The sequence below is a fragment of the Rhinatrema bivittatum genome, chromosome 9 (genome assembly GCF_901001135.1).
Source record: "Rhinatrema bivittatum chromosome 9, aRhiBiv1.1, whole genome shotgun sequence".
NCBI lineage: Eukaryota > Metazoa > Chordata > Amphibia > Gymnophiona > Rhinatrematidae > Rhinatrema > Rhinatrema bivittatum.
The window spans coordinates 126,898,460-126,925,476 of record NC_042623.1 but is presented as its reverse complement, the minus strand read 5'-3'; the positions used below and the strand labels follow the sequence as shown (position 1 = coordinate 126,925,476).

Below are 27,017 nucleotides of genomic sequence, written 5' to 3'. Positions count from 1 at the left end.
CTTTTTTCTAAGTAGCAGATCCTAATATGGAGACTGCCATTGTTTACATAAAGCTAGGATTATTATTTCCCTATGTGCATCACTTTAGAATTATCCACTTTGAATTTTATCTGCTGTTTAGATGCCCGGCTCCTCGAGTCTTGCAAGATCCTCTTGGAGTTCCTCACAATCTGCTTGTGTTTTAACTACTTTCTCCTATGTTGAATACAAAGGAGGAAGACTGAAAAGACTATCCTGGATAAGGAGAAGTCTTACAGCTGGTCACATTCTGTGACCAACAGATGAGATGTATCCTTAATGTGGTCAGAATAACTGGGCAGACTAGATGATCTTTTTCTGCAATCATCTACTATATCCTTGGTCTCTGTCTCTATAGTCAGAGTTAATTTATGTACCAGTAATTTAAAAAAATCAAAAAAATAACTTTTAATTTTTGTGTACAGAAATTCCTTTCATCATCTGATTCCAAATAGAAAAATACAATAAACTCTTGACAGCCTCTTGGGAGTCATATGTTACTGCATGAGAAGATTCTGTTTACATGTCTGTCTTTTATGTCAATTTTCTCCAGATGTACAGTCTTCAGTAGTTCCATACTGGCGTTTACCAGGTCTTGGCATAGTCATCTACTTGCTGAAGCAGAGTGCCAGTGACTTTTTCAACTACTATGAATGCCATCGCCAGAGTGTCAGCAAACTACAGAATGTGGAGCAGCTTCCACCAGATGAGATAAAAGAGGTATAAGCAACCAGTTGGATCGGGGAACAATCATGTGGTATTCCTCATAGGGCAAAAAGTACACTTTAACAGTGTGACTTTATACTAAATTGATGTGGTCTATAGACGAATGCCCATTATCATAAGAGAACATAAGAAATTGCCATGCTGGGACAGACCAAGGGTCCATCAAGCCCAGCATCCTGTTTCCAACAGAGGCCAAAAACCAGGCCACAAGAACCTGGCAATTACCCAAACACTAAGAAGAACCCATGCTACTGATGCAATTAATAGCAGTGGCTATTCCCTAAGTATAATTGATTAATAGCCATTAATGGACTTCTCCTCCAAGAACTTATCCAAACCTTTTTTGAACCCAGCTACACTAACTGCACTAACTACCTTCTCTGGCAACCAATTCCAGAGCTTTATTGTGCGTTGAGTGAAAAATAATTTTCTCCGATTAGTCTTAAATGTGTTACTTGCTAACTTCATGGAATGCCCCCTAGTCCTTCTATTATTTGAAAGTGTAAATAACCGAGTCACATCTACTCGTTCAAGACCTCTCATGATCTTAAAGACCTCTATCATATCCCCCCTCAGCCGTCTCTTCTCCAAGCTGAACAGCCCTAACCTCTTCAGCCTTTCCTCATAGGGGAGCTGTTCCATCCCCTTTATCATTTTGGTTGCCCTTCTCTGTACCTTCTCCATTGCAACTATATCTTTTTTGAGATGCAGCGACCAGAATTGTACACAGTATTCAAGGTGCGGTCTCACCATGGAGCGATACAGAGGCATTATGACATTTTCTGTTTTATTAACCATTCCCTTCCTAATAATTCCTAACATTCTATTTGCTTTTTTGACTGCTGCAGCACACTGAGCCGACAATTTTAAAGTATTATCCACTATGATGCCTAGATCTTTTTCCTGGGTGGTAGCTCCTAACATGGAACCTAACATCGTGTAACTACAGCAAGGGTTATTTTTCCCTATGTGCATCACCTTGCACTTGTCCACATTAAATTTCATCTGCCATTTGGATGCCCAATCTTCCAGTCTTGCAAGGTCCTCCTGTAATGTATCACAGTCTGCCTGTGATTTAACTACTCTGAATAATTTTGTATCATCCGCAAATTTGATAACCTCACTCGTCGTATTCCATTCCAGATCATTTATATATATATTGAAAAGCACCGGTCCCAATACAGATCCCTGAGGTACTCCACTGTTTACCCTTTTCCACTGAGAATATTGACCATTTAATCCTACTCTCTGTTCCCTGTCTTTTAACCAGTTTGTAATCCACGAAAGGACATCGCCTCCTATCCCATGACTTTTTAGTTTTCGTAGAAGCCTCTCATGAGGGACTTTGTCAAACGCCTTCTGAAAATCCAAATACACTACATCTACCGGTTCACTTTTATCCACATGTTTATTAACCCCTTCAAAAAAATGAAGCAGATTTGTTAGGCAAGACTTCCCTTGGGTAAATCCATGTTGACTGTGTCCCATTAAATCATGTCTTTCTATATGCTCTACAATTTTGTAGAGGAATTTTGTAGAGGAAGAAGTAATATCTAGGAAAAGTGCAGGGCTACAGTAAATTCATATAAATAACAGGTTACTCCATTTTAGTCATACTCTGGCACTGTGTCTCTGTACAGAGATAAAGAAACATACATACAAACACGAAGAGCGTGCCAGAATGTAAATAAGATGGAAGAATATATTGATATATGTATATATATATATATATATATAGAGAGAGAGAGAGAGAGAAAGCGAGAGACAGAGTATAGATAAATATTTATAGATAAATACAGAGAACAAGATGGAAAGCTTTGGATGGTTACACACATGAAACATTCTCTGAGGAAAAGCAGGATGGCAGTTCTGACATGTGGGTAACATCATCCAATGGATCCTGTCCCAGAAATTTTATAGCAAAGTTTCTAAAACTTTGACTGCGCCTCACTGGGCATGCCCAGCTTACCATGCATCCATATAGGGTATGGTAAATGTAACATCAGGACTTGCTAGAGACATAAAGTTCCTGGATGTAATAAATGACTGCTTCATGGAGCAATTGGTTCAGGAACCAACAAGAGAGGGAGCTATTTTAGATTTAATTCTTAGTGGAACGCAGGATTTGGTGAGAGAGGTAAAGGTGGTGGGGCCACTGGGCAACAGTGATCATAACATGATCAAATTTAAACTAATAACTGGAACGGGGACAGTAAGTAAATCTGCAGCTCTAACACTAACTTTCAAAAGGGAAACTTTGAGAAAATGAGGAAAATAGTTAGAAAAAACTGAAAGGTGCAGCTGCAAAGGTTAAAAGTGTTCAACAGGCTTGGACATTGTTTAAAAATACAATCCTAGAGGCGCAGTCCATATGTGTTATGGGTTCTTTACCTCTTTCTTTCTGTCGGGGGTTTAGTCTGGCTGCCTCGGGGCTTGCTGCACGTCTGTCTCAGAGTCGGCTTGACCGGGACCGGCATCGCTGGCCTTGAAGGTGCGCGGTGGTGATGTCATGGGGCGCGCGCGCACTAGTACCCTGCTGGGACTTTTCTCATTCCTGTGCCTTATTTTACATGCGTGCGCGTCTGTGACGTCATCGCGCGTGTATCCGCATGCCGAGGGGTTTTGTGATTCTTTGATTGTTTCCTATGCTGATTGGAGGGGAGATTCAGCGCGGGACAGAGAATATTCCTCAGCTGTTGGCTTTATCAGCTGAGGAATATAAACAGCTTCGTTGTGGCATTCAGGTTGCCTTGGCAACAGACTTCAACGGGATAAGGCTGGTATTTATTTTGTGCTCCTTGTCTGTTGCTTTTGTTGTTTTACTTCAATTATTTTAACTACAAGTTAATATTTTATTCCTTGAATTTTAGGAGTTTTTGCTTAAAATATTTTAGTAATTAGTAGAATTTATATATGATTATATTTTTGTTCTGAAGAAAGTATTTTTCTATGACTTATAAAGACTGCAGTCAGATTCTTGGATTTGTTTTACATCATTGGTACATCGTCTGTTCTGTTTTTAACTTCATGTACAAGTGATATTAAATTAATCAATAACTGAACTGTCTCCTGTTTTGAACCACCTATCAACTGATCAATTCATATTGATCAGCTGAACCAAGGATCCACAAAATACCAGTATAACAATAAGTATTCAACACAATAAGAAAGGTGGAAAGAAGGCAAAACGATTACCGTTATGGTTAAAAGGTGAGGTGAAAGAGGCTATTTTAGCCAAAAAAAAATCCTTCAAAAGTTGGAAGTAAGGATCCATCTGAAGAAAATAGGATAAAACATAAGCATTGTCAAGTTAAGTGTAAAACATTGATAAGACAGGCGAAGAGAGAATTTGAAATGAAGTTGGCCATAGAGGCAAAACCTCATAATAAAAACTTTTTAAAATATATCCGAAGCAAGAAACCTGTGAGGGAGTCGGTTGGACCATTAGATGACTGAGGGGTTAAAGGGGCTCTTAGGGAAGATAAGGCTATTGCAGAAAGACTAAATGAATTATTTGCTTCCGTGTTTACTAATGAGGATGTTGGGGAGATACCAGTTCCGGAGATGGTTTTCAGGGGTGATGAGTCAGACGAACTGAACAAAATCACTGTGAACCTGGAAGATGTAGTAGGCCAGATTGACAAACTAAAGAGTAGCAAATCACCTGGACTGGATGGTATGCATCCTAGGGTACTGAAGGAACTCAAAAATGAAATTTCTGATCTATTAGTTAAAATTTGTAACCTATCATTAAAATCATCCATTGTACCTGAAATCTGGAGGGTCGCCAATGTAACCCCAATATTTAAAAAAGGCTCCGGGGGCGATCCAGGTAACTATAGACCAGTGAGCCTGACTTCAGTGCCAGGAAAAATAGTGGAAACTATTCTCAAGATCAAAATTGTAGAGCATATAGGAAAGACATGGTTTAATGGAACACAGTCAACATGGATTTACCCAAGGGAAGTCTTGCTTAACAAATCTGCAGAATTTTTTTTGAAGGAGTTAATAAACATGTGGATAAAGGTGAACCGGTAGATGTAGTGTATTTGGATTTTCAGAAGGCGTTTGACAAAGTCCCTCATGAGAGGCTTCTAAGAAAACTAAAAAGTCATGGGATAGGCGATGTCCTTTCGTGGATTACAAACTGGTTAAAAGACAGGAAACAGAGAGTAGGATTAAATGGTCAATTTTCTCAGTGGAAAAGGGTAAACAGTGGAGTGCCTCAGGGATCTGTACTTGGACCGCTGCTTTTCAATATATATATAAATGATCTGGAAAGGAATACGACAAGTGAGGTTATCAAATTTGCTGATGATACAAAATTATTTAGAGTAGTTAAATCACAAGCAGATTGTGATACATTACAGGAGAACCTTGCAAGACTGGAAGATTGGGCATCCAAATGGCAGATGAAATTTAATGTGGACAACTGCAAAGTGTTGCATATAGGGAAAAATAACCCTTGCTGTAGTTACACAATGTTAGGTTCCATATTAGGAGCTTCTACCCAGGAAAAAGATCTAGGAATCATAGTGGATAATACTTTAAAATCGTCAGCTCAGTGTGCTGCAGCAGTGAGTCGTTCCTGTACCTCTGTTTTGAGATCCGAGGCCCGCAGATTCCCACTGCAGAGACCCTCAATGGTGTTCAAAAACATCTTAGGTCGCACGGACCTCGTGTTTTCCACACTCCAAACCCTTGTGCCCCAGCGACATGAGGGTGTTTTGCTACTGTTGAGGCAGTTGTTCAGCCACCTCCTGCATCTGCTTCCAGATGTCCCATGAGTACTGGTTCCCCCCCTTTGTGCACCCCTTCGTGCAATCCGTAGTGCTAGTTCTTGTTAATATCTTTGTAATCTGAAGTCTCTCTTGTGTGTTTAGTATGCATCCTGTTATACTTTTTGTTTAATTGTTAAATGTATTGCAAGTTGAACCTTGTAAACCGTTATGATGGCTTTACCGAATGACAGTATATAAAACTCAACAAATAAATAAACAAATAAATGTAGGACTGGTAGGCAGCAATGCGGGAAATAAGCATAACACCCTGGAGCACCTTCCAAGAGCATTCAACGCCCTTTGGTCCTTCACCAGGAGCACTGAGGAGTTGGTTTGAGAGCGCTTGGCCATCTTGAGGGCAGATTCAACCACCACCGACTGGTGAGGCAGCTGATACTTAGCAAATCCGGCAGCCTTTTGGATGAGGTAAATCCCGTCCACCTTCTTATTCATGGAAGCACTGAGGGGATGTTCCCAAATCTTTAGCAGCAACTCCTTAAGGATTTCATGCACCAGGACCACCATGATCTCCTTAGGAGGCTTCACAAACTGAAAAACCTCAGCATTTTGTGCCTGGGGTCGTCTTCAGTCAAAAGCTGGAATGGAATGGGATGGCCCCTGCCATCACCTTACAAACCCTGCAAAGGTTAAGTCCTCAGGCGGAGACCTTTGCTCCTCTGGAGGAGAAGGGTCTGATGGGAGACAATCTGAATCCTGGGAGGAGAACTCTGTCTGATCATCCCCCCCCCCCAGGGGTCATAAGGACTTTCATCTTCACTGTATACCACAGGGGATGGGGTCCTAGGTGCTCGGCCAACGTCCAGAGGTGCAGGCACTGATGGAACTGCACAGGGGACTACAGGCCTTGGGGTGTCCACCAGCCTTGGCGGAGCTTCCTCCTGGGAGGAATCAGCGACTTCCATCATATCAGTAGGGAGAGGCACTGAAGAAGGACGTTTAGCGAAGAGCTTTTCATTTGTCAAACTGAACAGCCTACTGTTTGAAAAGCAAAGTCTCATACTAAATCGTGTATGCAAACATTGATACATTGTGAATAAGCTGGATATCAGTAACTGTTTCTTTTAAGACTGGATCACTTTTGTGATGGAGATGCTATGTTAGAACACTTGTGAATGGACTGACTGCTCTTTTTCAACTTCCTGATTCATTTATATATTGTGATAAATTGCAGGGAGACCTTGTGAGACTGGAAAATTGGGCTTCCAAATGGCAGATGAAATTTAATGTGGATAAGTGCAAGGTGATGCATATAGGGAAAAATAACCCATGCTATAATTACACAATGTTGGGTTCCATATTAGGTGCTACAACCCAAGAAAGAGATCTAGGTGTCATAGTGGATAACACATTGAAATCGTCGGTGCAGTGTGCTGCGGCAGTCAAAAAAGCAAACAGAATGTTGGGAATTATTAGAAAAGGAATGATGAATAAAACGGAAAATGTCATAATGCCTCTGTATCGCTCCATGGTGAGACCGCACCTTGAATACTGTGTACAATTCTGGTCGCCGCATCTCAAAAAAGATATAATTGCGATGGAGAAGGTACAGAGAAGGGCTACCAAAATGATAAGGGGAATGGAACAGCTCCCCTATGAGGAAAGACTAAAGAGGTTAGGACTTTTCAGCTTGGAGAAGAGACGACTGAGGGGGGATATGATAAAGATGTTTAAAATCATGAGAGGTCTAGAACAGGTAGATGTGAATCGGTTATTTACTCTTTCGGATAGTAGAAAGACTAGAGGACACTCCATGAAGTTAGCATGGGGCACATTTAAAACTAATCGGAGAAAGTTCTTTTTTACTCAGCGCACAATTAAACTCTGGAATTTGTTGCCAGAGAATGTGGTTAGTGCAGTTAGTATAGCTGTGTTTAAAAAAGGATTGGATAAGTTCTTGGAGGAGAAGTCCATTACCTGCTATTAAGTTCACTTAGGGGCAGATTTTATAAATCTGCGCACACGCGTACTTTTGTTCACGCGATTTCAATAGATACACGCGTATCCATTAAAATCCGGGGTCGGCGCATGCAAGGCTGCCCAAAATCGGCAGCCTGCGCGCGCTGAGCCGCGCAGCCTGCCTATTTCGGAGAGGCCTCGGAAGGAACTTTCCTTCATCCACCCCCCCCGGCCCTATCTAAACCTCTCCCCTACCTCTATCACGAAAGTTACGCCTGCTCAAAGCAGGCGTAACTTTGCGCGCGCCGGGCCGGCTGCCGCGTTCCATGTTCCGGTCCGGGGGCTGGTCCAGTGGCCGCTGTCACGCCCCCGGAACGGAACCACGCCCCAGGACAAGCCCCCGAAACTGTGTCACTCCCGACACGCCCCCGGAACGCCCAGGCACGCCCCCGACACGCCCCCCCATGCAAGTCCCGGGGCTTGCGCACGCCACCGAGCCTATGCAAAATAGGCTCGGCGCGCGCAGGGGTGGTTTAGGGTAGGTTTTCGAGGGTACGCGCATACCTTACACGCGTACCCCTTTGAAAATCTACCCCTTAGAGAATAGCCACTGCCATTAGCAATGGTAACATGGAATAGACTTAGTTTTTGGGTACTTGCCAGGTTCTTATGGCCTGGATTGGCCACTGTTGGAAACAGGATGCTGGGCTTGATGGACCCTTTTCTGACCCAGTATGGCATTTTCTTATGTTCATATCTGCTTGTAACTCTCCAATACTGGAAATATCCTTTTTTTGACAAAGAATATAATAAATATAATAATTATGAACTGTGGAATTTTGCTTTATTCTTCCTGCTTATGAAGAAAGGAAGGGACATGAATCCAGATTGGAAATAAATCTTAATATAAAAGTGTGGATTCTGCTACCAGAATGTATGTGTAGTAGTGTGGTTTGTGCAACAAGTTGCGAGAATAAATGTTTCACCAATAATGTTCTGGTGTCCTATGAAAAGCATGTTCATTAATGAAATACATTTCTGATCACTGTCAGAATAGATCTGCCATACATACTAGCTTAGTCAATTGTTTTAAGTTTTCCTTATGCTTCAGCATTAGAATCAACCAGCCACCCATTCTCCAGGGCTGCCAACACCCTTCACCATGTGGCATAATCTATATCAGTTATGTAGCCACAGGTGGGCTATGGCCCACACTTTGGGCTTGAGCCCACCCAATTAATGCTGCCTGGTGTCCTGAGAAGAGAGGTCCTGTAGCAGGGCCATTGCAAACTCCATCCCTCAGCTGCCAGAGAAGAGCCCCTACAAGAGTGTATGTGAGTGGGCATGAGCATGGGAGTGAGAACGTGTGGGAATAAGAGCCTAGTGTGTGAAAGAGAGCATGTGTGAGTGAGAGCCTGTGTGTGTGGGTGTGTAAATGGGACCCTGCTTGTAAAAGAGAGCATGTGAGAGTTAGAGCTTGTGTTGGGGTTGTGGGGAGTTGGAGCCTGTGTGTGAGAGAGAGCATGTAAGATTAAGATTCTGTGTGTGGGAGTGGGAGCCTGCATTTGAGAGCAAGCAGGTGGGAGAGATCATATGTGAGTGGGGAACCTGTGTGAGAGAGCATATGAGTGGAAGTCCATGTGAAAGTGGCATCCTGCGTGAGAGAGAACATGGGAAAGAGAGCATATGAGAGTAGGAACTTCTGTATTTGGGGGACTGGGAGCCTGTGAGAGAGAGCCTTTGTGTGTGTGCGGGAGAAGGGGAAGAAGACTAGAGGAGAGAAAAAATAAAGAAAAAAGATCCTGAAAAGGGAATTGGGAAAAGACAAGGGGAAAGTGGGGGGAAAAAAAGAGAATGGGACCAACTGATTAGAAAAATAAGATCAGACAACAAAGAGAAAAATATATATAAATTTTATTTTGAATTTTTAGTGATTGGAATATACGATGGGAATGTGCATTTTGTAGATATTAGTATTTTGTGCTTTAAGTATTCCACTGTTCATAGTCTGTTTTCTCGGGCTTTCCATTTCAGTTTAGTGTGCATATTTCTCTTTTCTAATTTGTAATCCCTTATTCTATATTAGTTATGGGTCTGTGTGTTCTGTGTATGTGAATGAGGTGTGGGTTTTTTTTCTGCTAGCATGTAGTTTCATTCTACGGATTTGTAGCAGTCTGGCTTGTTCTGTTTGCCCAGTAGGTGTGTATTAGGGTTCTAGGGCCTGGTGTAATATTTGCATTGCTGCCTTTTCATGGATAAGATTGCTGCTGTTTTGAGTCCTAAAAGTTAGTGCTATTATGATATGGTATGGCAAGGTTCTAGGTGTCTTTTTCTTTTTTTTTTTTTTTTTCTTTTTGCGCATAGTTGTTTTTTTTTGTTTTTTGTTTTTTTTTTGTTACTTCACAACATATTTGGCAGTGGAGGGAGTTTGCTTTTGCTGTTACTTTGGTGACACCAGAATTTGAATATATGTTTGTATATTGGGTTGTAATATGAACTGTCCTAGGTCTGTTCTGTTCTATACTTTATTTATTTATTTATTTATTTATTTAGAATTTTTATATACTGACCTTCTCGATACACATATCGAATCAGGTCGGTTTCCATAGAACAAAACAGTCGCTGTTAAGGCGTTACATAGATCAGGGTTTTTTAGAACATGAGAACGTAGATATTAAACAAAGTTTCTGAACATAAGAACGTGACTATTAAATAAATATCAATAACATGTCAAACAGATTTTAAAAGTCGTAGAAAATAAGTGTCTACAATAGATAGTGATCTAATTGAGTGTATCAGGTAACAGTGTACAAAGTTGGATGATAAGATCCGAGCATAACACTAGCTGAAGAACTAGAGCATCTACAGTGGTGCCTTTCGTAACAGTCTGTATAAGGTGTAATCAGGCGCAGAGGAGTTGGTGAGTTCTAGAGGTTTGTATTGTTCTATATTGCCTGTTGACCAGTGTCTGAGTGTTGCTTCAATTCCGGGAAGGCTTGCCGGAAGAGCCATGTTTTTAAGTGTTTCTTAAAAGTTTGATGACATGTTTCTAGGCCAGCGGTTCTCAACCTGTGGGTCGCGACCCCGGCGGGGGTCGAACGACCAAAACACAGGGGTCGCCTAAAGCAGGGGTCCCCAACCACCGGTCCGCGGACCAGTACTGGGCCGTTGGGGTTTTTTGCCGGTCCGCGGCGCCGCGGCTGCTGCGGGGAGGCGGGGCGAAGCTGGAGACCTGCCTCCTCCAACCCCAAAAGGGAAGAGACATGGCCCAAAAAGCTAGCGCGTCGCGGTGAAGTATGTTGCTGGAGCCGCCCAGGCAGGAAGGAGGTGTATCAGCCACTGCAGGTGCTCCTCCTACTTCCTTCCTGCCCCGGAAGACAAATGTTGCCGGAGCCGCACGGGCAGGAAGGAGGAGGCGCGTCAGCCGCGTGGGTAGAGGAGGCCCTTCAGCCGCGTGCAGAAGAGGCGCTTCAGCCGCGTGCAGAAGAGGAGCAGCGGGGCCGGGAAGACTAGGGCCGCTGCAGAGCCCATCCTGTGGCAACCCGTAAAGAAGAGGCCCAGAGGTGAGAGAGAGGTGTGTGCGAGTATGAGATGAGTTGAGAGATTGTGTGTGAGAGTGAGTTGAGAGACTGTGTGTTTGCAGAGACAGCATGTGAGAGCCTCTGTGTGTGTGAAAGAGACAGCATGTAAGAGTGAGAGCCTGTGCTTGAGCAAGGCAGCATGTGGGGGTGTGAGAGAGCCTGTGTGTGAGACTCAGACAGCCTGTGCCAGTGAGAGACTGTGTGTATGAATGATTGCATGAGAGAGAGAGCATGTGACAGTGAGAGCCTGTGTGTGTATGTGTGTGTGAGAGAGAAATGCATGTGAGAATGAGAACCTGACTGTGTGTTTGAGGGAAGAAGACAGGTGGAGAGAAAAGAAACAGAAAAAAAGGCAATATAAAAGGAAATGGCAAAAAAATAAAGGGAAGCAGATGTAAAAAAATAAATAAATTACTTTTTACTGATTGGTACATGTAATCTTTGGGAATGTGCAAGAGTAGCACTTTCTCTATGGCGGATCTCACAATGTACGAGATCAACATGGAGGAAGTGGAAACCCACGGGGCCTGCACAGAGGAGGCAGCAGAATGGACTTCAGTGCCAATAGCAGCAATCAGCGCGTCCCCAATAGCCACGTGGCAGCAGTGGCAGTAATTAGATTAATTGTTTGACTCAGCTGGAGGTGACAAAGTATGAAGTGGGATGTGAAATCAGCTTGATCTGGTGGAGAATTAGGATTGCTGTTGCACATGAACTGTATTTGGCAAACATAAAGGGAGCCAGGATAATCAATTGAAGCCTGCAGCTGAGGACTGATTCATTATGACTCATGTAGAAATTAGTGCATTTTCCAGATTAGTCTGCACAACACAATTCTCAACATTCAGCATTATTTCTGCTGCATAGAGTTTTATCTGAGAGGCTCTGAGGTTGTGAGGGAGCCAGTAAGAGTGAGAGCATGAGTGTGTATGAGAAAATCCAGGGGAGTAAGAGTGTGTGTGAGTGGGGGGGTGGGGGGGGGGGGGAGAGAGTGTCTTACACCCTGAGAGTGTATCAGTGTCTGTGAGAGTGAGAGGTTATGGTGGATATAAGAGCATGAATGTGTATGTATGTGACAGTGTATGTGTGAGAGAGAATGGACATGTGAGAGTATGTGTGAGAGAGAGAGGATAACCTCCTAATCCTCGACAATATCAGGGTGACTGGAAATCAAGAGCTCCCATGTATGGACAGCAGGGGCTTTTTAAAATCCTTATTAGTTTTAATTATTGTGTGTTATTTGATATATGTGCTGTTTTGAAATATTTTATTGGTGTTTGGGAAATTATAAAAATGTATATGATTTTAATTAATAGAAATTCTATTTATCAGTAATTTTAAAATATTCTTTTATTAGTATGGTTTTACTATTATAACTGATGCTTTATGTTTCTTAATTTTATTGTTTTATGACGAATGGTGGTTCTGTTTATAAATGTCATAATAAATAAGTATGCATTAAAATCCAACCCCATCCATAACCCCGCCCCCATATGACCAAAGCCCCGCCCTTGCCCCGCCCTCGCAGGGCGAAGGCGGGGCGAGGGGTCACCGCAATATGAGGAACTGTATTTCGGGGTCACGGCATTAGAAAGGTTGAGAACCACTGTTCTAGGCGAAGTTCCGGAGGTAATGAGTTCCAGAGGGTGGGCCCTGCTGTAGAGAGTGCTCGTTTTCTTAATAGGGATTTGACTGGAGGGGGCATATAATGATCCTTTGTAATTGTATCTGATGGGTCTTTGTGATGTGTGAGGGCGGAGTTGCGTGTTTAGATGAAGGTGGGTGATGCCCATAATGTCCTTGTGAATCATCATTAGTGTCTTGAAGGTAATCCTGAATTTTATCGGAAGCCAGTGAAGGCCGTGTAGAATTGGTGTGATGTGTGCTCTTTTGTTTGAGTTGGTGAGTAACCTCGCCGCAGCATTCTGCACCATTTATAAAGGTTTTGTGGATATGGCTGGGAGACCTAGTAGAAGGGAGTTCCAGTAGTCCAATTTTGACAGAATTATGGACTGAATTACTAATCGGAAGTCACTGAAATGGAGGAGCGGTTTCAGATTTTTTAGCACTTGAAGTTTGAAAAAACATTCTTTAGTGGTGTTGTGGATGAAGGATTTAAGGTTAAATTGATTGTCGAGTCGCACCCCTAGGTCCCTGACAGATGGGGAGTGGTTAATATATGCTTTTGCGAATTGTGTTGCGTTTTGGGAGTTGGTGAGAATATGGTTTTCATCTGGTGAGATGATGAGGATTTCAGTTTTGTTATGATTGAGTATGAGGTTCAAGCTGGATAGCAGAGTATTGATAGATTGTAAGCAGTTGTTCCAATGTTCCCAGGTTTTTTGCAGGGATTCTGTGATGGGAAGAAGTATCTGAATGTCGTCGGCGAAGATATAGTGTTTTAGATTAAGGCTGGAGAGTAGGTGGCAGAGTGGCAGATAAATGTTAAAAAGTGTTGGGGAAAGAGATGATCCTTGCGGGACTCCTCGGTTTGATTTGATTTATACTTGTTGCAATTCTTAAATTCTTATGATTATTGCTATTCTATTGTAATTATGTTCTCTGCCTTTTTGGAAAGAATTCATAAAATACATTTTGTTTTATTACTTGATTGAATCTGATGTTTCTATTAAGTGTTCTTTGTTTACTTTCTACATGATATTGTGTATTTATAAACTGCAATAAATTAATACAGGTTAAGGCATTTTTAATGTTTGTAAGTGAAAAAATTGAGTTAAAATATTTTAAAGGGTTACTCATGATGCCTGACCACTGTTGCAGGCTATTAAGAAATCCATTGCCAGGTACACTCTAAGGCACTGGTTCTCAACTTTTTGCCGTCATAACACACCTGACAGATGATGCTCACATGTGTAACACATTGCACACTACATTTAATAGCTATACTAAAAAAAAACAAAAAAATCCTAGATATTTTATTGTTGAAAGTGATGCAGATGAAAGATAACATTCTTTAATTTCAATTACTGCTTATAAAATATCATTATTAAATGTTATATTTTTCACAAAAATTTTAATCTTTACTTACTACTGCATCAGTGAGAAATTTGGGACTGAAATGCATGTGCAGCACACAGTTTTTTGATACAAACTTGTATATATTTCACTGTCAACCTCAGAAAGTTCTGACCTCTTCTGGAGTTTATACAGAGCAGAATTAGGAAATGTCCCCTTTCACCTCATCATACAAAACATATATTCATGTTCTGATATCCCCTCAGTAATAGTACTTCAGACTCCCTTCCCTGCCAGCCACTTTGTGAAATAACATGAAAACCTTCTAAAAAAGACATTAGAAATTATATAGCGTACTAGCAATACCATAAGAGTACTAACACTCAGGACTTGTTCAGCAACAACCTCACCTATGAAAAAGCAAGATTGCAAATATTGAGCACAGTACACTTGCTATTGGAAAAACAAAGAAAGCCAAACTGCTCTAGATTCCTACACAGAATTTACATCCTTGTTAGCAGAATCCCTCACCTCTGTCAAACATGCAGAATGCAGACTGACTCTTATCTAATACAGAATGAAAGACCATAAATTATAAAAAAGTATATAGAGAAAAACTGAAACTCCAAGAAATAGAGGGGTGGGGGAGGAGGAGGTGCGGCAGGATGGCGGGGTAGGATACAGCATGCCTGCAACATTTCTGTCTTGGATTGGTGGTGGCAGTGATTGCCAGGGTTGAGGGAAAAGCAGCAACAGGCAGCAGTTATGAGGAGTTTTAAGCACTAGCTCATTAATCTGCACTTTCCTCAAGCATCAAGCACATGTGGCTGCTATAGAAAGCATAGGCTTGCTATGTCAAATTTTTGGTGACACACCTTCCACCCTTTGGTGACATACCCCTTGGTGACATTATCTGTGTAAACATGTTTGAGGAGTGAAAGATTCTTTGGTTTACTTGTTAATCTATCTATTTTTCCCACTTTGAGTTTTTAAAAGTAATGGCCAATTCTTGTAACCTCCAACTCACTTATTTTTAAGTTATTGATCATGGTTTTAAACTTGTATTTTTATTCAAACTTAGTTTATTTACTTTTTATTTTATTTATATTTTCTCTTTTATTTTAAAAGTTATTTTTGTTGATTTGTTATAATCATATTGTTGTAAACCGCTTTGGTCAATGTCATATTGGTAAAATGGTATATAAATATGTGAAATAAATAAATAAATACCAGTGTGTCCCGAAACACTGGTTGAAAACCACTGCTCTAAGGCATTATTTATCAATACTAGTACAACTACTAAGGCTTATACCGGTATGCCTACCGCCCACCTATGTTAACCTTGGGCTACCTCAAAAAATCAGTTCTGGCTATGTCACTGAACTATATATTTGTCTCTTATCACAGCTGTGCCAGTTAGTGATGCCAGTCGGGGTGGATAAGATCTCTACTTCTCAGAAGTACATCTTGGCAAGGAGGCGTCTGGTGATATTAATTAATAATAGAGCAAAGCTGCTCTCTCTGTGTTCCTGTATCCTTTTCAAGTCTGATAAACTAGGTTGATAGAATAACTTCAAATAACCCATAGTAAAGTGTATTGGGTCTCCATGGGAATTTTGCTGCATCACCATGATGCTACTATTAGTACAAACTTAGCCTGCACGCTTTCTGAGGCAGGGAAATCACTACAATAACTGAATATAATCTGCTTTGTGGCTGACCAGTCACAAAAAAGGCAAAATATAAATCATAAATTGTTTTGGCAGAGTTGGTCGCTTTGACTTCAGATGAGCCCTGTGACTTGACATTTAGAGAAGTCTTGAAATTTTGTGATTGATGCTGCCTTTTAGAGAATTCAAATATGTGGAAATTCTAATGAACTGTCATAAATTATATCTTGCTTAGGCATGTAAAAATATGACATTGGCTGTAAAGTGGAGCAAGCAAGTTATGAAGTTCTCAAGCTAGCAATAGATATGTCACTTACCTAGCATGGCTTTTTCCCCTTGGACAAGCAAATACAAATTCAGCCAAACAACTATGGGGTGACATCATCTGACAACACCAAGACAGAATGAGCACTCTCTCAGAGGTCAGAATGACCGAGTAGTCTTTTTGAGCATGCACCAGTGTTCACATCTGCCACTGCTACACAAGTCACTTAATTCTTTTTTCATCTGCCTCTCAACCAATAAGTTGTTAATTCAAACAAAAACCATACTTTGAAATATCTGTATACAAATGTTAGAAGTCTAAAAAAAATAAGATGGGAGAGTTAGAGTGTATAGCACTGAATGAAGAGGTGGATATACAGTAATTGGCATCTCAGAGACCTGGTGAAAGGAGGATAACCAATGGAACACTATGATATCAGGATACAAATTGTATCATGAAGATAGGATGGATGAAATTGGTAGAAGAATGCACTATAAATTAAAGAAGGCATCGAGTCAAACAGGATAAAAGTTATGTAGGAAACAAAATGCACTACAGAATCCTTATGGATAGAAATTCCATGTGAAAAGGGGGATAAAATAGCATTGGGTGTAAATAACCATCTACCTGGCCAGAATGGACAGACAATGAAATGCTAACAGAAATTAGGGAAACTTGAGGTGGAGGAGAGAGGAGAGAAACGCAAATTCCATCTGCAGCTGTTCCCGGGGGAAAGGAGTGACTTTCTGGCCCCGACGGGGTTCTGCCGCGCCTCCTGTGATGTCATCAATGAGGGCCTGGTAAGGGCTTTAAAACCCGGTCCCTCTGCGGCGCGAAGCAGACGCTGGCGCGACGCCCCAAGCCGCGCGCACCCTAAAGGGCGCTCGGCTTTGGAGTTTTCTGTGATTTTCCTAAAAACGTTTTGCTAATCCTCACCTCCACCTTCACGAAAAGATCCAGGAAATAACTTTTAAGGAGAGACCGTCGAATGGTAAGCCTCTCAGACTTTAATTTCCTCTTATAAAGTTATGCCGCATACAAAGAGGAAGGGCAGAGTACGGCTAGATTCCTCTGCACTATCCGTACCTATCCCTTCCCAACCATTGATAGAGGGGTTCTTTTCGCCGGTGACAGCCTCATCCTGGGAGTAGGGTCCTCGGAGGGAATAGGAAAGGAACATATCCTACCCCTCATGGATGAATTAACATTGAGCCCGGGCGCCCCTGAAACTCCCTCCCCTCCATTCCAAAGTAACCCCAGGACTATGCTAGAGATCTAAGGCAAACAGCCAGAGAGTCGACGACAGCAGAGGTGGGAAAGGGGATTACTGCGGAGGACTTTTTAACATTACCTACTCGAGTACTGGAGAATAATAGTGGAGAAGTGAATGTCAGAGAATCTGTTGTATCCGTTCCGAATATGAAACTTAATACTCAAGAGAGGGGAGAGGACTTGGCAGTTGGAACAAACTTGGTTTCGGAAACCTGCCAAGGTCGTAGGGAAGTTACTGGTCTCACATTGCAGAAATTATCCAAGCCAAACGTTATTACATTGGAATCAATTTGGAGCGCTTTGGTTACTTTAGAAAACTCAATTTCCACTTTAACTTTATCAATAAGTGCTTCTCAAAAAATGATTCAAACAATAGAACCAATGGTAAAATCACATGAAATACAAATTAAAGAAATGTCAACACAAATAACAAAGGTTCAGGAAACACAGGTAAAGTTGATTCAATCAGATACTATTACTACTAGGAAAATTGAAAATGTTGAGAATAGCATGAGATATGTAAACCTCAGAATATTAAATTTCCCATCTATTAAATTTCACCAAAAGAGCAATTTAAAAAATATGTGAGGGATATACTTATATTGCCTTCTGAAGCTATTCCCCCAATAGCCAGGATTTACTACACTTCTATATTAAGAAATTCGATGGTTCCAGTAGTACCAGTTCATAATCAGAATATTGGTTCTGATTTAACCAATTTTTTAGAAACCTCAGCAGAGGAACAAGTGGACCATCGGGGAACATTGTTAGTTTCTTTTGTTTTCCCCCCGATAGAGATCTGATTTTAAGATCTTTTTTCCGTAACAGAAAGAAGATATATTATGGACAAAAAGTGTGGGTATATCCTGACATATAACAAAGGCTACCCAATCTCGAAGAAAATTGTTTTGGGGAATGTGCCAGGAGGCAAGATCAGTAGGTGCCCAAATAAACATAAGGTATCCATGTAAATGTACAATGAAAATTAAAGATAATAGATACACTTTCTTTGAACCCATGCAACTAAGAAATTTTTTGGATAACTGTAAGGTTGAGACCAGTATAACCCAAACTGTTTAGAGGCATTATAGAAAATAGGCTGATATTCTTATCTTATTTCTTATTCCTTTTCTTATTTTAGTAATGTTCCAGAGTTACTGGATCTTTTCATTACTTTATGAAAATATAAACAGTAAAGTTGTATTTTGTTGATTATTAGGAAGTAATTCCTTATGCTGTTAATATTTACTGTAATTCACTTTCTGTATGTGAAAATAATGAAAATTGAGAAATTTAAAAAATTAAAAAAAAAGAAATTAGGGAAACTTAACAAAATTAGCAGCACAGTGAATGGGTGATTTCAGTTACCGCAGTGTTGACTGGGTAAATGTAATATCAGGACATGCTAAGGAGGGGAAGTTCCAAGATGAAATAAATGACTGCTTCATGGAACAGCTAGTATAAGAATCAACAAGATGGGGGGGGGAGTTATTTTAAATCTAGTACTTAGTGGAACACAGGATTTAGTGCAAGAAATAATGGTTTTGGGGCCACTTGGCAATTGTGATCATAACACCATCAAATTTGACTTAACTGGAGGGAGGACACTAAAGAAATCTAGTGTAATAGCACTTAACTTTCAAAAGGGATACTGATGAAATGAGAAAAATGGATAGGAAAAAAATGAAAGATATAGCTGCCAAGATTGAGTTTACATCTGGCATTGACATTGTTTAAAAATATCATCTTGGAAGCTCAGACCAAATGTATTCCATGCTTTAAAAAAAGTGGAAGGAAGGCCAGCTTGCCAATATGGTCAGAAGGTAAGGTGAAAGAGGTTATTCTAGCCAAAAGGTGAAAGAGGTTATTCTAGCCAAAAGAATATCTTTCAGAAATATCTTTCAGAAAATCCAGTAGAAAACAGGAACTGCATAAGCACTGGAAAGTTACATGCAAAGCATTGATAAGGAAGACAGAGCGAATTTGAAAAGAAGCTTGCTGTGGAAGCAAAAACTCATAATGAAAATGTTTTCAGGTATATTTGAAGCAACAGTCCTGTGAGGGAGTCATTTGGATCATTAGATGATCAAGGGAGTAAAAGAGGCAATAAAGGGAGGACAAGGCCATAGTGGAAAGCTAAATTTAGTATTTACTTCAGTCTTTACTGGGGAAGATGTAAAGGAGATACCCATGCCAGAAATGATATTTAAAGGTGATTATTCAGAGGGACTTAAACAAATCTCAGTAAACTTGGAAGAAAGCAAAAGGTCAGGCAGAAGAAAGGATTGCCAAAGAGGTAAAGCGAGGTGACAAAACATTTTTCACATATATATGAGAGAGGTCCGAAGTGGTATAGTGAAATTGAAAGGTGACAAAGATCATTGTGTGGAGAGAGAGGCGAAGAAATGGCCGAAATATTAAACAAATACTTCAGTTCGGTGTTAACTAAAGAAGACCCTTTAGAAGGACCGTTGCTAGTTGACAAGACTCTGGAGGGGGGTGGAGTAGACGAAACTCTGATTACAGTAGAGAATGTATAGGAAGAGCTAGGAAAATTGAAAGGTATATCCCAGGATACTGAGGGAGCTCAGAGATGTGCAGTTGGGTCTGCTGAAGGACTATTCAATAGATCCCTGGAAGTGGGAGTGGTGTTGCGAGATTGGAGAAGAGCAGTGGTTGTCCTGCTTCACAAGAGTGGGAGCAGAAAGGAGGCTGGAAACTACAGGCCAGTTAGCCTTACCTCGGTGGTGGGAAAATTAATAGAGACTCTGCTGAAGAAAAGGATAGTGAGCTATCTACAATTCGGTGGGTTGCTTGACCCAAAGCAGCATAGATTCACCTGGGGAAGGTCCTGTCAGACAAATCTGATTGATTTTTTTATTATTGGGTGACTAGAGAATTGGATCAGCGAAGAGCGCTCGATGTACTTTACTTGGATTTTAGTAAAGCTTTACAGTTCCACATAGTCTCGTGAACAAAATGAGAAGCTTGGGAGTGGGTGCCAAGGTAGTAGCATGGATTACAAACTGGTTGACTGACAGGAGACAGCGTGTAATGGCAAATGGAACCTACTCTGAAGAAAAAACGGTGTTAAGTGGAGTGCCACAGGGATCATTTTTGTGACCGGTTCTGTTCAATATCTTTGTGAGCAACCTGGTGGAAGGGGATATAAGTAAAGTTTGTCTATTTGCGGTTGATACTAAGATCTGCAACAGAGTGGACACATCTGAAGGAGTAGAGAGAATGAAAAGTGATTTAAGAAAGCTTGAAGAGTGGTCAAAGATTTGGCAGCTGGGATTCAATGCCAAGAAGTGCAGAATCATTCATCTGGGGTGCGCCAATCCAAAAGAACTGTATGTGATGGGCGATGAAAGACTAATGCGCACTGACTGGCAGAGAGACCTTGGTGTGATAGTGTCTGATGATCTGAAGGTGGCGAAGCAATGTGAAAAGGCGATAGCTAAAGCCAGAAGAATGGTGAACTGCATAGAGAGAGGAATAACCAGTAAGAAAAAAGAGATGATAATGCCCTTGTATAGGTCCTTGGTGAGGCCTCAACTGGAGTACTGCGGTCAGTACCAGTGCCCATATCAAAAAGCATAAAGACAGAATAGAGGTGGTTCAAAGAAGAGCGACTAAATTGGTGAGGGATCAGCATTGGAAGACTTATGAGGAGAAGCTGAAGAATCTGAATATGTATACCCTGGAGAGAGGAGGTGTAGGGGAGATATGATTATAGACCTTCAGATCCTGAAAGATTTTAATGACGCACAATCCTCAATCATTTTCTGTTGGAAAGAAATCAATAGAACTAGAGGTCATGAAATGAAACTCCAGGGAGGATGACTCAGAACCAATGTCAGGAGATTTTTCTTCATGGAGAGGGTGATAAATGCCTGGAATGCCCTTCCGGAGGAAGTGGTGAAGATGAAAACAATGAAGGAATTCAAAGGGGCATGGATAAACACTGTGGATCCCTAAAGGTTAGATGATGAAAATAAAGAAAAGAGTGCATGAGGGTAACTGGCGGTAACTTGCTGGTGTGAAAGTTGCTACCATTAACAATTAAGACATGTTACTGTTAATGCAACTCCATCATTGCTATGGTACTATTGATCCTTTTCAATTGCTGAGATAGTTTTAAAGCTCCCTCCCAAGATTTGTTGGATAGGGTTCTTAAGTCCAATTTATCTGTACTGAATTAAAGTCCCATATCTCTTACCTTTATCCAGTTCTTCAGTTCTCCTCATTGTCCTTACAAGTACCTGGAGAAAACACCTCCTTACTACTCACCTCAATATCCAGATTATATTATAGTGGTTAACTCCAGATGGGTGCCACTGGTCTCCTTTAGACTCTAGACTCCTCTCCTCCTCCCCAGAAATCATTGGAGCTTAATTTTCTTGCAGGACTTTCACTAGCCCACTGAATCTCTCTGGTTCAGAGACACCAAACTCCTTCAAGATGATGATGTTGAGTCCCCAGAAGAACTCAGATAGTAAAGCACTCAGAGACACCAAACTCCTTCAAGATGATGATGTTGAGTCCCCAGAAGCACTCAGATAGTAAAAATAAAGTTAGGTTGAAAACAAAACCAAAAAGAAGGAAGAGTGGATAAAACTTTCTCGATCTCAAATCTGTCTGTATTGATTCAATTATGTATTTATCTTCTGTTATCCACTGAGATTTATGGATCAGTGAGTTATAAGTTGTTTAAATAATTATAAAAATGGATTCTTTCAACATGGGAAAAAGGCACCTTTTCCTCTAATCCATACCTACTTTTATCCCAAGAAATGGTGACTGGAGATTTCACCACTGCAGTCTTCCACAGACTGGAACTAAATCCCAACAATCTGTTACTTTTGTTACCCTGTAGAAATGGAACAGTTCTTTTGGTTGAGGCCCAGTATGGTTCCTTACAGATGTAATAGGGCATATTGATCAACTAAAGAGTAACAAATCACCTGGACCAGATGGTAAACATTCGAGAGTGCTAAAAGAACTATTACATGAAATTGCAGACTTGATATTAGTAATTTTCTAACCTATCATTAAAATCATCTATGGTATCTGAAGATTGAAGGAGCGCTAGTTTAACTCCAGTTTTTAAAAAAGAGTATGATCCAGAAAACTACAGACTTGCAAAATGATAGAAACTATAAAAAAGAACAAAATTAAAGAACATGTAGATAGTCATAGTTTAATGTGACAAAGCCACCATGGAAAGCCTTGCCTCATCAACCAGCTACATTTTGGAGATAAAACAATTCCCCTATGAGAAAAGGCTAAAGAAGTTAGGGCTCTTCAGCTTGTAGAGACAGCTGAGGGGGGAGATATGATTACAGATTTATAAAATAATGTGTGGAGTGGAATGGGTAAACGAGAACTGGTTGTTTACTCTTTCAAAAAGCACAAAGACTAGGGGATACACAATAAAGTTACTAGGTAATACATTTAAAACCAATAGGAGAAAATATTTTTAACACATAAACATCTCTGAAACTCATTGCCAGAAGATGTGGAAAAAATGTCTAGCTGGGTTTAAAAAAGGTTTGGGCACCATAGATGCGGAAAAGGCCTTCGACCGTGTTTATTGGCCTTTTCTGTTTGCAGTATTGGACGAGGTGAGTTTAGGGGGTACTTTCTCCCCTTGGGTGCAGGAGCTATATAGGGATCCCCTAGCGTATTTAAAGATTAACCATAGCTATACAATGAACTTTCAGGGGACACGACAGGGCTGTCCTCTGTCGCCACTATTGTTTGCCATAAGTTTGGAACCTCTGGCAATGGTAATCCGGCAGGCAGCAGATGTGTATGGGGTTATAGGCAGTCTCCAGCAATATAAGATTTCACTATATGCTGATGACATTTTCTTATTATCAAAACCTATGATCTCGCTGCCAGTGGTGTTGGCAAAGTTAGAACAATTTGGAAATCTATCAGGCCTACGTATCAACCTGGACAAATCAGAGATTCTCCCTGTAAATTTTCCTGCAGATCTGTTGAGAGAGGGCAAACGGAATTTTTCGTTTCTTTGGACAGCAGGCCCCATTAGGTATTTAGGAGTAAATTTGGGTCTGGATTTTGACTCTTTGGTGCAATAGAATTATTGGCCCCTTGTGCGATCGCTGATTGGGGACCTAAAAAAATGGGAGAGGATGCAGTTCTCATGGTTTGGTAGGATTTCAGCGATTAAAATTAACTTGTTGCCAAAAATTGGATACCTGTTTCTGGTATTGCCTTGTTTGCTCCCGAACCATGAGCTACAGCGCAAGTTGTTTTCTTTTATCTGGCGCAGACGCCCCCCACGGGTATCCAGACAGGTTCTGTTTAGGTCCAGGCAAGAGGGAGGACTGGGGTTACCGTCCCTACTGCATTATTATATTGGCCTCCCAGCTTAAGAGCATCATAGACTGCCATGATTTGGGCTCTACTAAGCAGTGGGTAGCAATTGAACAGGATTTGGTGGGAGGGGTTCCTCTTCGCGCTCTGTACTGGCCCAGTTCTTTCACACCTTGAGAATTTGCTTTACTCCCCCCGGAATTGCAGACCACACTCACAATAAGGAAGAGATGGAAGCCAATTCTTGTAGGCCCAAAATCGTACTCTGCCTTATCTCCCAATAGGTACTTAAGGGATTTTTCAACAGGACTAGGTAACACCACTTTCCGTAGGTGGGAGGATCGTGGTCTGGCAAGTTGTGGCAGTTGTGGTCTAATGGGATTGTCCCATTCGTAGAATTACAGAAAACCTGTGGATTACCTAATGTAGACTTTCTAGCCTATGCCCAAGTATGACACTTTTTGCTTACAAGAGGACTTCAACGGGACTTGCAACAAAACCGTTCAATCTTCGAGGGCTATTGTATTTTAGCTGGTAAACTACAGAATAGCATATCTAAGATATAGCAATTGCTTATCTCTGAGAAGCCGGCTGCAGCAACCCATTTGGTGGCGTGGGGAAAAGATTTGGGGATCCCGTGGGGGAGGGAACAATGGGAGGAGTGTTTTCGGATGTTAGGGAAATTCTCCATGTCAGCGTCAAATATAGAGAATTGGTATAAACTCCTGTATTGGTGGCATTATTCTCCTGCTAGATTAGAGCATTGGCTAACCAGGGGCTCTCTCCTCTGCTGGAGACCGTGTTCCCAAATAGGCACATTCATAAATGTGGTAGCACTATCCTAAAATCAGATCTTTCTGGGAGGACTGTCAAAGGCTTTCTGAAAGAATTCTGGGGGTGCGGTTCCCTTTACAGATAGAAATTTGGCTATTAGGGCTCTCCTACCCAGAATTGGCTAATGAGAGGCAGGCATTGTTCACATTTATTACAACTGCAGCCTGCCAGTTGGTAGCCACCCAGTGGAAATCTTCTGATACTCCCAGCATGTCTCAACTACTTACTAGACTGCGACAAATTCAATATATGGAAAAACTGTCAGACATACGAAGAGAAACTTTACCTAAGTTTTATAGAACCTGGACATTAATGACAAAACACCTAGGTTGAAGGGAGAGGGCTTATAACGACTGGTATTCTTGTTGTCATCTCAGTTGGGCCTGGACCCTAACTGGGAAATGGGGCCAGGGCTGGAATGCATTTGCGCTATCTGACCAATCTCTTATTTCAGTGAGACCAAGTGTGTGAAATACCTGTTCTATCATGCTTTCTGGGATTGAGCTGAGGGAGGGTGGGTGGGGGGGAGGAAGGTTTAATGGAAAGGGAAGAGAATTTTGGGACTTTCAGATCATGTTAATACTACAGTTTGTATTCTTCTTTTAGATTATATTATGGCTGTATCCGAATGCTGATGTATGTTGTATGTTCAGCTACATATTCTTCTCAATAAAAATTGTCAATAATAAAAATGGTTTGGGCAAGTTCCTGGAAGAAAAGTTTATAAACCATTATTAAGGTGTACTTGGAGAAATCCACTGCTTATCCCTAGGATAAGCAGCATTGGAATCTATTTACCCTTTAGGATCCTGCCAGGTTCTTGTGACCTGGATTGACCACTTTTGGAAACAGGATACTGAATTGATGAACCTTTGGTCTGACCCATTATGGCAAATCTTACGTTTTATATTTTGTCTTGATGCAAAGCAGTGTTCGTTCAGGTTAATCAGACTTCTTCTTTAACTGACATAATTTCCAGATATTATAGAAACATGTCTCTTTATTCTTTGGCGCCATCTGGAATACTACCTGTTGCACTGTACTCCATCAGATTTCCAGGATTCCCTGCTCTCCTCCATGATTTCATTTGGAAGAAAAGGACCACAAGGTAACTTTTCTTTTAATTTTTAGCATTGTTCAGTTGGATTTTGTATCTGTGTCTGTTTATACATGATGCTACTTTCTCAAGCAGCACCTATTAACTGATTATAAATCATTTTAAAAGTACTTCATTTTAAAAGATTTATATTCCAAACACATACATAAAAATGTTCAAAGCAGATTATATATATATTGACATTGTAAATAACAAGCCAAGACAACCAGACCAAAAAAAAGTATAAACTTAACAATAAGATGCATAAGGTAAAAAAAAAAAAAACCAGTCTAGGAATAAATGTGGTCTGTGCAATTAAAAACTTTTAACAGAGCCTAACTTACCCCAAAGGCTTGAGAAAATAAATAAGTCTTTAAAGCCTTTTTAAATGGTTTCAGTGAAGTCAATGACTAAAGTTGATAAGGTTGTAAGTTCCATAAACTTGGTCCTACTATAGAAAATGCTCTTTCTCTTGTTTTTTTCATGTCATGCCAGTTTAGGAGATGGAATTTCCAACAGATTCTTATTGGCTGATCTCATTGTGCGTGTTGGTTTATATGTATGTAGCACCATATTGAACCATGATATGGACTCCTTCTGTAATAATTTATGTATCAAAGAAAATAATTTAAATTGGATTCTCCATTGAATTGGCTATCTCTTATGTGTCATTTGTACAGCACTGCATATGCCAAGTAGTGCTATAAAAATGTTTAGTAGTAGTAGAACTGGTAACCAGTGCAAAGATGCCAGGACTGGAGAAATATGGTTCTGCATCTGCATCTTTGCCAATTACAAAGCCCTACAAGAGAACATTCTCCCGGCCCTTAAGGGATTATTTGATGCTACGGTGACTTTGGGGAGTATGCCTAGTTCACTTAAGGGTGCGAACATTGTAGTACAGCCAAAGATGGGGAAAGACCCTACCTTGGTTACATCATACCGTCTGATTTCGTTACTTAATTTGGATATTAAATTATATGCCAAAGTGATAGCAAACAAATTAAAACTGCTTCTTTCTTCCCTCATCGCCAAGGGCCAAGTGGGTTTTGTTCCGGGTCGAGGAGCAGATTTAAATGTTAGGCGTGTAATGATACTAGAAAATTGGAAGAGCATGGGGTATCAGGAACCAGCCCTTATTAGTTTCGACGCCGAAAAGGCGTTCGTTGGAGTTTTTTGGACGTTTTTGCAGAATCTGCTACCCACTTTTGGGTTTAGGGGATTCATTTATGAGGCTATCCAAGTTCTATATTCCAACCCAGAGGTTAGAATTCGAGTGAACAATTGTTTCTCAGAGACCTTTCCAGAGGGACTAGACAAGGGTGTCCATTGTCCTCTTATGCTTTTCATTCTCACCTTGGGAACCCTTAGTCATTTTGTTAAACAAGCTTGTGATTGAACCAGATGGGGATGTGCCCTTGCCTTTTACCAGTGTTCTCCTGTTCACGGATGATATCCTACTTCTTTTGCACTAGGCGAGGGAATTTTTATTAAAATCTTTGGACCTTTTTTCAAACTATGGCCGATATTCGGGAT

At 40.9% G+C, this 27,017-nt stretch overlaps 1 protein-coding gene across 4 annotated transcripts in view; it reads left to right on the top strand.

Annotated features, from left to right (window-relative positions):
- The window catches only part of NUP205 (nucleoporin 205), a 558,669-nt gene that overhangs the window by 490,786 nt on the left and 40,866 nt on the right, over positions 1-27,017 (top strand). For all 4 annotated transcript variants that reach the window (XR_003858760.1, XM_029616971.1, XM_029616970.1 and 1 more), the window contains 3 exons: positions 572-738; positions 15,407-15,530; positions 25,365-25,493. Coding sequence is in view for 3 of the 4 variants with exons in the window: in XM_029616971.1 (XP_029472831.1) it covers positions 572-738; positions 15,407-15,530; positions 25,365-25,493 (420 nt within the window). In the remaining variant the exon portion in view is untranslated. The remainder of the gene's footprint in view (positions 1-571; positions 739-15,406; positions 15,531-25,364; positions 25,494-27,017) is intronic.